The sequence below is a fragment of the Lampetra planeri genome, chromosome 50 (genome assembly GCF_965212315.1).
Source record: "Lampetra planeri chromosome 50, kcLamPlan1.2.h2, whole genome shotgun sequence".
Taxonomy (NCBI): Eukaryota; Metazoa; Chordata; class Hyperoartia; order Petromyzontiformes; family Petromyzontidae; genus Lampetra; species Lampetra planeri.
Genome location: NC_136156.1, coordinates 2,624,074 through 2,635,693, shown reverse-complemented (window position 1 = coordinate 2,635,693; position 11,620 = coordinate 2,624,074). Strand labels below are relative to the sequence as shown.

The window sequence follows — 11,620 nt, the reverse complement described above, 5'->3', positions numbered from 1 at the left end:
GCCAGACCTGCAATCTCAGGATCAGAATCTTTATCCATGCCGGAGAAATCCGATGAGCGATAATGCTCTTTTTTCACAGATGTCCAATAGGCGCCGGGTCAGAAAGTTACAACGACATGACAACAATGTCAGAGGTCCCCGGTTCGAACTCCTGTCATGGCGGTTTAAGCAATGGTGCAAGTTTCTTAAATGCCCCCCCCCCCACCACTCTGCCTCTGCCCACCTCGCAGTATAAAAGGGTACCACCAGCTGGTTGCTCGCTGAACTTCTTTCGCACCGTACACAGACAACCCTGCTAATCGGAGGTGTGTGGGTGGGGGAGGGACAACGACCGATACACATCACAAGTGTTGGGGTGAAGTGTGGGTAACTCTCGCCTCTTCAAAGAAGGTCCGGCCAACGTGGAAGATGCCTACGTGGAAGAGCAGGCTAGGGCACTTCCGGGAGGGGTTTTTTGGCACTCCCTCCAGTGGAGAACCATTCCGCCATTGCAGGGCTGCGCCTTTATAGTTGCATGGGCGTACATTCCTAGTGGGACGCCTGACGGGCTCCGACTTTTAAGGAGGATATTTACAAACCATAAACAATGCGGCAAAAAAAAATGCCAATGTTGTGGCATGTTTACGTTCCCTTTGATTATCGGAGAGTAAATATTTAGTCATTAACACGAGGTTTGTTATTGGCGCATATCAAAACACAGCTGCGGCACAACGTGCCGTTAACATCTTATCCAGGGGCAAGGTTCATGCCGTTTCATCGATGCCAGGTGGCGCATGCTAAAGAATCAGAATCAGAATATTCATACTGGAGGAATTCGATGACCTATACAACTATTTTTCACGCGACGTCCAGGAGGGGGCGGGTCAGAACGTTGCAACAACAAAGAATACGAAAACTCGACAGGAATGCAAATTAAGGTTTAGCAAATCACAAAAAAACATATTTATACATCCATGAGTCGGGAGTGGCTGGAAAACGCAATCGAACCGGTGCTGCACTTTCTCGTCAGATCCAAGTGACGACAGCAAGAGAAGTCAAACTTATTTTTCTTTTCCCGTTGTCCTTGCCTACAACCAATGCGGCCTCCCATGTGCCCGCCATCTTCGTCGATCTCCAAAGCTAAGCAAATGTTAAGCCTGGTTAGTGCTTGGATGGGAGAACGCCAGTGGGGTATGCCAGGTGCCCCGATGGCTCCGCTGCGAGGTGACTTGTACAGCGGTGGCTTTTTGAATCTCTCTGCTTGGAGATCTGAGGGTCACGCCCTGTTGTGCACTCTGCAAAACCCGTTTCCCCTCCGACATGTCAAACACGACACAATTTTTTTTTCTTATACCAGGCAAGGCCCACTGAGCTATATAGCTCATTTTCAGAAGCGGCCTGGCCACGAATTTAATTCCTTAATTAATTATATATTGTCCAGGTTGCTGGTATATTGGCCACTTCATTGAGATATCATATGTGTTTACACCATTCGAACCTCCTTTGCCATTAGCAAAATATGATAATTGTTTTTTTACCCTTTTATCTGGCAATAAAACTGACACCTTTTTTACAAGGAGTCATGTTTGCATTGACCACAATACCTGCGGTCAGAATGCAAACAAAAAACACAACTGATAATGTATGCACTGTCCTTGAAGTTGATTGGTCCACACCCGAGACAGCTTTCCTTAGAGCATAGTCTCACATGGTGTTGGACCAGATGACGCCAAAAGGCGCACAACTCAAAGACAATGCACCGTCAGAGTATGAGAGCTCGGGGTAAACATTTACACCATTGGAACCTCCTTTGCTAGTAGCAAAATATGATAATAGTTTTTTTACCCTTTTAATGCAAACATGACTCCTTGTAAAAAAGGTGTCAGTTTTGTTGCCAGATAAAAGGGTAAAAAAAAACAATTATCCTATCACATGTGGCCAGGTTGTGTCTGAAAGCGAGCAATATAGCTCAGTAGGCCGTTACCTGGTGAAATAAAAAATTATCGTCGAGTTTAGGAAACCTCTCACCGCCACTTCTCACATGGATATTTTACAGGTTGCTGGTAGACTGGCCACGGTTGATAGCCCCCCACGAAGTGGCTTGTCACGTGGACATTTATAGCAGCCAAATACTCTTAAACACGTGTTTCGAAATGCGGAGGGGAAAAACCAGAGGGCAATTGTAAAATATGTGATTTGCAGGAACCTCCTGAAAAAGGTACTCTTTGGTTCTTTTGGTAAAGTCACGTAGAAAGAGAAAATAAAAAATTAAATAATAGCATACGACGTTTCTATTGCAACACAAGCAATCATCATCAGTTACAAATGAAAGTGAAAACAAACCCTAGTAAACTTAGAAATATAATATAATACAACACAGAGAGTCGGCTAACATAACAGTCAGCACCCGACCTGGTTGATTACGTTCTTCCAAAGATTGCTAAATTTAAGAGAGAGATTCAACACAGAACAGGAGACACATAGACTGACACGTAAGCAGAGTGAGATAAAAGGGTCTTGACAATCAGCGAGGCTTCCCTAGGTCAAGGGCATCATTTTTATTACTATTGTTGATAAAAATCTGTCGAGCGTCTTTATTAATACTGCACCGACACTTGTCACCAATGTCACCTTTGACACTCTGACTGGTCCCCAGGTGCGCTTCACAGCGGATGCCGGCGAGGCTGTGCTAAAGCTGAGAGAATCCCGGACGCATCGCTCAGAGCCACACAATTGATTTACGCTCCCCGGCACACCAAATCCAGTACACATTCCTGCGGAGAGAGCTGGTAGGAACGTTGGGTTGTTCGGTCAATGGCCAGGGTCAACGGCGGCGTGGTGTATTCCGCAAATATGGCCGACTGTGAGGGCGGGCACAAGCCGGCGTGAGTAGGTTAAACGTTGAGTTTTATAAGGGCACCACGGGGTGACCAGCCCCTCCCCACCCAGCCCCACCCTCCCCACCCAGCCCCTCCCCACCCTCCCCACCCAGCCCCTCCCCACCCTCCCCACCTAGCACCTCCCCACCCTCCCCTACCATGCCCACCCAACGCCTCCTCCCCACCCTCCCCTCCCCACCCAGCCCCTCCCTCCCTCCCCACCCAGCCCCTCCCTGCACGACGGACAATAATCCCCTGTGGGCTGGTGTAACCAGGTAATATATAATGGATATGGGTGCCACGCTGGCGAGATGTTAACTCCCTCGCCTGGTATGCAGGAAGTCGTGGGTTAAATCCCGACTCTGACGCCTGTATATTTGGGGTTTGCATGTTCTCCCTGTGGTTGCATGGATTTTTCTCCGGGTCCTCCAGTTTTTCCCTCCACATTTAGAAACACGCGTTTAGAGTATTTGGCTGCTATAAATTCCCACACAATGATAAGCCACTTTGTTGAGCTATCGTTTGTGGCCAGGTCGCTTCTGAAAGAGAGCTATATAGCGCAGTGGGCCTTACCTGGTAAGATAAAATAAAAATCTTATAAGTTAGTTTCGTATGCCTCTCAGCGGCACTTAATTTCTCACATGATATTTCCCAGGTTGCCGCTAGACTGGAGCAGGCATGTGACAAGTGGATGGGTGGGATTTGTAATTCACCAACTCTCACGTTAATTAAATTAATGGCGAATTAATTGGCGGTACTGCGTTGGCAGTGGTGCACAAGCACAGACAACAGAAAAACCTCGTCAATAACACGAGCACATGAAGAAAAGCCATTGCCCAAAACGTCTCCTGTCATTCTAGATTTGAAGCTCTTGTGACTGCAGGAATCCATACTCTTTGGTTCTTTTGGTAAAGTCACGTAGGTATAAAATAAAATAAATCACGACGTTTCGATCGCAACACAAGCAATCATCATCAGGTGGGGAACCACAGCAAGACATTTTTTTTTGCTTGTGCTTTTTGATGATTGCTTGTGTTGCGATCGAAACGTCGTGATTTATTTCATTTTATACCTACGTGACTTTACCGAAAGAAAAAAAAAGAATATGGTCTCCTGTCATATAGAGCACTTGTCCGTTTAGGAAAAGTGTTACCAACGGCGGTCTTGAAACTGCTCGCAACCGACTCTCCCGTGTGACGGGTCGGGGAGGCGGTCCCCGGGGCCCCCGTAGCCACACACCTGGGTCGCTGTAAATCTTCAGGGCGTCGCTGAAGTAGTGGGGCAGGAGCCTCTCAAGCACCAGCAGCGTGTCCTCCAGCTCCTCCAGGATGCCCACGAGCAAGTAGTACTGCACCACGTTGTCCTTGGCCCTCTTGAGCGCCCAGCTGCTGGGAACTCTGAAGCCCCGGTCCACACGCACGCACGCAAAGACAAAGATTCCCACCCCACCCCCCGACTGATTAAGCTTTAAACGGACCTGCTGGGGCATACTCTGTTCTCGCGAGCAGCGCCTATGAAGACCGGTAATGGCACGCGAGGCGGCGGGTGGCCAGCACCACACCAGGCTGCCTTTGTCTCCCCGGGTGACGATGTTTACACATGGCACCAGGTACTCGTTTTGTGGCCGACTCGAATTATGGAAGGCCCCAACACCGGTTCAGATCATCGTCGTGAGCGGGAGTCGAATTCGGGTGGCCTGGCTCGTAGCGCGGAACACTAACCGCTGCACCGCCGCTCCCCACACACACACACACAGACAAAGTTGCTCCATGTAGCCACAATACTACTTCTATACTACTACTTTTGCGTAGGTTTTCGCTGCTGCCCTGCGTAGCTCTATCCGACGTGGTTTCCAGTTGCGCCGCGCGTTCTTCGGCACGATGTCCGACGTTTCACTCCGCGTGCTGGGAGCATCTTCAGGGAAAAAAATTATAATAACTCTTCGATTCAGTTTCCAAAGAAGTTCCCATTACGCGGAGTGAAACGTCGGGAAATGGTGCCGAACAATGCGCGGCAGAACCAGAAAACGCAGCGAAGAGCTACACACAGCAGCACGGCCACGAAATCCTGAGCAGTCGGAACTTGTTAGATCTGCACGTAATATTGATGAACGTGTTACGTTTCAGACATCCTAGTTCATTGCAATGTTTTTAAACAGCACACCAGAGTACGTTGTGATTATTCCAGTGACGACGCAAATACCTTTCCACCATATGTCCCGAGCCTTTTTGAAAGTGCACGAAAGCAGAACGTGATAGGCATTCCAATAAACATCGACAGACGTTTACCGCTTCTCAAACCACACATCGAATAAAAAAAACCCGACAGCTGGCGGAGTCGGCCCATGTTTGCAGACAAGAAACTTGCAAACAAAAATTGTGCAGCGATTGCAAAGATCGCGTGGAAATGCCATACACGGCACTTGGGGCAACGGGTTCAAATCATTCTCCTCTGTCTTCTTCGTCGCGGAGATTTTCTCGCTCAGCCTTCCTGGTTCTCTCTTGCTCCACCGAAGAGAACAGGAGGATGCCCCCGAGTGTCCGGCCGTCACAGATCCACGCACACGGCGCCTGGGGCAACCGTCGTGTTCCACAGACGTTCACGTATCCGCACAACTTCACGTATGCGCACCATTTCACGTATCCGCACAAGTTCACGTATCAGACCAGTTCACGTATCCGACCAGTTCACGTATCCGCACCATTTCACGTATCCGGGCACGCTATGCTGCGCTGTGCTGCGTTCCGGACAAGTTTTCGGCCGTTTTAATGCATCGGGTTTTTTTTTCTCTTCTCTTCTCACCGTGGTTGTAAATCAGTAGGTGGCAGCCTCGCCACTGACGGCATCATTTTACAACCGCACACGCCCGGCGCGCTGCAACGAGCCGACGGCTTCCTCCGCCACACTGCGAGTTGGCAGCCGATCGATGAGGAAACGCGCAGAGAGGGAATTTGTGTCTCACCGAATATATTCCCCCGGGTCGCTGGCAGACTCGAGTGGGTGTGGTGGCATGTGACCATAACATCCACAACTATAGTGAGAGGTATATTGAACAAGGAGGAGGAGCGTGATGTGGATTTATTTTCCCTGGTGGTTGCTCAGGATGGAACATTGCTGAAAATGATGCTCTGGAAACGAAACTAAAACTTAACTTTTTATTTTAGCAGGTAAGGCCCACTGAGCTATGCAACAATTTTTCATAAGTGACCTGGCTACAAATGATAGCTCAACGAAGCGGCTTATCACATTTATAGCGGCTAAATACTCTAAACGCGCGTTTCTAAATTGCGGAGGCAAAAACGGGAGGGTCCGGAGGAAAATCCACGCGACCATGGGAAGAGGACATGCAAACTCCAAATATACAGGCGTCAGGGTCGGGATCGAACCCACGACCTTCTGCATACCAGGCGAGGTTGTTAACATCTCCTAGCCACCGTCACGCCCTCAATAGCCCCTGAAGGAGCACTCACCGGGGTTGGTGTGGCATCTTCACCGGCCCTCACCGGTACTGCTAGTTCCCACGTACTCGATGTACTTCTTATCGGGGAAGACGCAAATCCAAAAAACGAATAGCTCTCGTCTTGTAGATACAAGGGATGTTCCCAAATTTTGGATTAATCTGAAAAATCCCAAAACTGGGACCATATGCTAAATTTTGTGCTTTTCGAGAAAGCATATATTTCGTAAGTGCGAGCTACGTTCAATGATCGTGTCATGTAAATGTTCAGAACATCCTTCGAAATTGTCTTTTGCTGTCTCAGGACCTACAGCGCACAATGCATGCTTTCAACGTAAGAGCTATTTGGGTTTTGGGTTGCAAATTCTCTTAATCCCACTCTCTTCAATCACAATCTTTGCAGCGGTTTCAGCCAAGGGCCAAGGTTTTGCCGAGTTCAGCAGTGTTTTCATTTCGGTAAATGGAAGCATTTTTTAAAATATTTATTTGCCACGCAGGCAGCGGTAAAGTGTGCCCGGTGATGGTGGCTTACCGGCACCGGGGATCCTGCCCACAGAAGTAGGGGACGATGTAGAACAGGCGAGGGTTGGTGCATTCTGGGTAATTCTTGAGGATGCAGTCGTTCACACTCTGGAAGCAAAAAGACAAACTGCGGTCATTTGAGCCCTCCCCAGATAAATAAAAACATTTCCCACCCCCGAGCGTTGCCCCAAATTTGCTATCGGTTTCACGTCACGAGTCAACGTATTCATTTCGGATATCGCGCCGAGCATCGCAATGCTTCGTGCTAGAGAACAGCCCACAGAAGTGGACATGACACAGAGACACCTCTGGTGATATCTTCAAGTGACATCTTGCCCAAACAGTAGAGGGCACCCTTTTCCCCACCCACTGCCATGCGAGAGTAACGTTCGTCACACGCCACTCAAGCCGGTATATTTTATACCCTTAGTTTTTTCGGTAAAGTCACGTAGGTAAAAAAATAAATTTAAATTAATTAAAAAAAATAAGAAAAATCACGACGTTTCGGAGGCAACACAAGTCTCCGTCATCAGGTGGGACCGTCACAGCCAGATTTGCTGTATCAAGTGAGGCAGGGATTCCAAAATGCAAGTTCTTAAATACAAGTTAAGGCTTTATTTTAATTCTCAGAAGTGGAACTTAGCCAAATTGCAGTACTGCTATTTAGTGCGACGGATGTCTGTGTGGTCATTGGTAAATGAGCTGAGATCGTCAACTCTTGAGCCTTGAGAGCAACCGGCTGAATCGCAGGCAGAGTCGAACCGAGATTCAAAGTAGGTGGCAGATCTACAGGCTTCTGAGCCACTCAGTCAACCTCCTCAATCTAAGGATGTGAAACCCAAACAACGTGTGCATACGATTTGGCCTTCTCACTCCCAAAAAAGACAAAAAAAACTCACGAGCGTACGTCCAAAAGAAAAATCCCAGTCACGTTTCAAGATTCAAATTCAGCCGTTTCGAGAACAATGAGACGAAATGGTATTTTCGCCGTCATAATTGCGGCGAGAATGTTTGACGACTCCATCGGTTTTATGCTATCACAATGGTGCTTCAATTCACAACGTATCGGCTTCATTATTACCCCAAGGCCGTGCTATATACAATGCAACAACGGTATCCCCGCACACCTGGGTAGGGCTCTGAATAAGACGGCTTCCATTAAATGATGTAGCTCACGGATAGAGGGTCGCCTTTGAGTCAGGATCCTGCCATGGAACGGTTGCATTCATTAATTAACGACAGCCATCTAACCCACATGATCTTCTCAGAACTCATCGTCCGTCTTAAAAACATGAGCGACACTAGCAAGGTCAAGGTGCAGTCCTGAAACCGCTTGCTCGTCGCCTCTGCTGGCAGAATGGCCTCCACCGATAGAGAGATATAGAGGGCTCCTCTGTAGAAAGCATAAGTTCAACATGCACACATACATTTGGCCGCCTGGTGGTGTTTCATTCAGACGTTGTCTTTCCGACAGCCCTGTTCTTCACCCGAGGACGGCTGCTTGCGTTGTGGCCGAAACGTCGTGAGAATTATTTTATTATGTTTTATTTTTATTATTTTATTATTTCCCTTCTACGTGACTTTACCGAAAGAACCAAGAAGATTTGGCCGCCTGTTCCACACTTGGCAGACGTCTTGGAATAAGCCAGAGCAGCCAGAATTTACCCCACCACACGCGACCTGCCCGATTTACACTGCTCGGTGGATCGGGGCGGTGACGTTACAAGAAAGTTCGCAGCACACTGTGTCCATTGCCACGCCGGAAGATTGAACAGAACCGGTGACCTCTGGATTGGACGCCCAGTGCGCACACCGTGACCCCATGGCGGCGGCGGCAGCATCTCTTAAAAGCTTTAAACACACAAATACATATTTTTTTACTGCCTGTGACCAAAGCAGGGAAATCCATTTGTGTTGCTGAGCTATGCTCCCACGTCTATGCTGCTCCTATTTTTAGCAAACGAGCATAGACCAGCGTGGTGAAGTATGGTCAAGTAGCCCCCACAAAACCGCACGGTGTGGGGTGGCCCTCGTCCATTTTACGTTACCAAATCGCCCTGGAATGTTGCCCGATCTCAGAAGTTCTTGGTAAACTTAAGACTATGGGAACCTCATTTGCCAGTAAAAATATGATAATTGGTTCTTTACCCTTCTATCTGGCAACAAAACTGACACCTTTTTACAAGGAGTCATGTTTGCATAGACCGCAATACCTGCAGTCATAATACAAACAAAAGGCGTCATCTGGTCCAATCCATATGAGACTAGGCTCTAAGGAAAGCTGTCTCGGGTGTGGATCAATCAACTTCAATGACAGTGCACATTATCAGAGTTATGTCTTTTGTTTGTATTATGACTGCAGGTATTGCGGTCTATGCAAACATGACTCCTTGTAAAAAGGTGTCAGTTTTGTTGCCAGATAGAAGGGTAAAGAACCAATTATCAAACTTAAGACTGATTGAGCCTGGTGAATAGAGTGCTGGTGCTGTCGGCGTGGGCCACAAGGATGGTCAGGGGATGGCGTTACAGCAATGGATCCTTGAATCTATCTGTGCGAAGCGTTCAGTCTTCAGCCCCCCGTCGCGTGCACAGGTTTACTGTACGTACGTATCTTCTTGGTTCTTTCGGTAAAGTCACGTAGAAGGGAAATAATAAAATAATAAAAATAAAACATAATAAAATAATTCTCACATTTTTATTATTTCCCTTCTACGTGACTTTACCGAAAGAACCAAGAAGAACTGTTCTTTAGTGGAGGCCCTTCCACCATCAGTGGAGCGAGAGAGTCACTGCAGGGTTGAACTTTTCCTTTCACGCAAACCGGCGCCGTGTAATCATAATCTCCACCCGGCGCGTTAACTTGTTCGCCAGGTTGCAAACGGCCGCCCCCCCCCTCACCAGGAACCTCTCGTCATCCTTCATGCCCGGCGTGCGAACCAGGTGGATCTGCTCCGAGCGCCAGTCGCCAAACCGGCGGAAGAAGTAGCTGGAGAGGAAGCGGCTGATGGGGTCGCGGATGATGTTGATGTAAGCTGGCTGCTCCACGCCATACCTGCAGGGAAAGGCAAAACAAATTTAAACAAAAAAAATCCCGCTGACGTCACGTCCTTCCACCGCGCGCGAGAAAATAAAATAAATAGAAACAAAACCGCTGGGTGAGCGAAAACGGCTCGAGAGGGGGGGGAGGTTGTGAAAATCCGCCAGAGGAAATACCACCTGGCAGAGGAAATGATTAAATATCGGCAGCTAACAGGATCGTGTCAACACGGCCGCTAATGTGCACGCGTACGAGCGGGGATTTGGGATTTCTCTTTGAGTTTCATTTCAAAAGGAAAACCCGCTTCGGACTGACGAGAAATGTGTGTGACGCAGCGCCGATTCCGGGCGCTAGAAATCACAGTGGAATGACGGCGCAGCCCCGTGTCAGGAAACCGCTGATTGTTTGAACAAATTCAAGGATAGTTAAACACGGCTCTGTCAATTGAAACAAATGTCAGGAGGCAGCACGTAAGTGATCGATGTGAATACCTTGCGCAGGATCACAACACCGCAGAGTGTGATCTGTGAAACGTTTTTCTTCTTGGTTCTTTCGGTAAAGTCACGTAGAAGGAAAATAATAAAATAATAAAAAGAAAGCATAATAAAGTATTTATTTTATTATTTTCCTTCTACGTGACTTTACCGAAAGAACCAAGAAGATGAATCCCGGCAGTCACGAAAGCTTTAAATCGAAACTGTGAAACTTTATTTACTACTTCTTCCACTTCCAATCGCCTCCATGTTGTCACAAAAGGGGACCCTCGTTTTACATACTCTGTACGTGAATTCATCCAAGGGGCTTAATCCACCTCTGATGCACGATGCCTTTTCTTTTGTTTTCGCGTTCGCCACACCGCAGAGGTCGCAAACGGGTTTTGATTCCCTACCCGTACCCACACCCTACCGGAAATGAGTGACAAACGGTTACTCACCAGTGACTCACGGCCTACCCGTACCCGGCCGCACCAGGGTCACAAACGGGTACCCGTACCCGTACCTGGCCGGGTACGGGTAGCCGGGTATCGGGTAGGGTACGGGTATCAGGTACCCGGTTGCGACCTCTGCCACACCGTGCCCCGATGAACGTCGCAGTAATTTAATTGAACTCGCTTTCATATACAGCTCGTCGCCTGGCGCGCACGAAGGCGAGCGCATCGCAGACGATGAGCTCGCCTTGATGCACACCGATCTTCTCCCGTTGTATGTCAGAGCAACATTTGTGTAACTGATGTCAGACGGTGCCTGGTAAAGCAGTGTCTCGGATACTGATATTGACCCGAACTCCACACTTTTTAGTAATAGGTTTTTACCCTTTCAACTGGTACAAAAACTGACACCTTTATACAAGGCATCATGTTTGTAATAACCACAACACAAGCAGTCAAAATGCAAACAAAAATAAACAACTCTGATGATGATCCACACTTTTTCCCCAATCTGATAAGACCCCCCCCGCCGCCACCCATGCATTTGACGCGCTCAAAGGTACAAAGGAAGCGTATTCTCGATTCTTGCATCTGCTGGCTGTGCTGTCCCAGTCAGCATGGGACAGCGGGAACGACGCTGGCACGTTCATTGGGATAACGCTTTGCATGACTTACGTTGAATTTTGTTTAACGTTGTAACTGCAACACCCCTCGACAAAAAAGAATAAACAAAGGGAGGGGAAAAAACGGTCGCTCAAAAACTGTCAAACAGCGGAGGTAAAACTAAAAATGCCCTAATAAACTTTGCGATGCCCATT

General features: G+C 48.0%; 1 protein-coding gene across 1 annotated transcript in view; it reads right to left on the bottom strand.

Annotated features, from left to right (window-relative positions):
• The window catches only part of UST (uronyl 2-sulfotransferase), a 137,066-nt gene that overhangs the window by 7,325 nt on the left and 118,121 nt on the right, over nucleotides 1-11,620 (bottom strand). The window contains exons 5-7 of the mRNA XM_078616225.1: nucleotides 9,736-9,889; nucleotides 6,848-6,945; nucleotides 4,098-4,255 (exon numbers count right to left, since the gene is read on the bottom strand). Coding sequence (XP_078472351.1) covers nucleotides 4,098-4,255; nucleotides 6,848-6,945; nucleotides 9,736-9,889 — 410 coding nt within the window. The remainder of the gene's footprint in view (nucleotides 1-4,097; nucleotides 4,256-6,847; nucleotides 6,946-9,735; nucleotides 9,890-11,620) is intronic.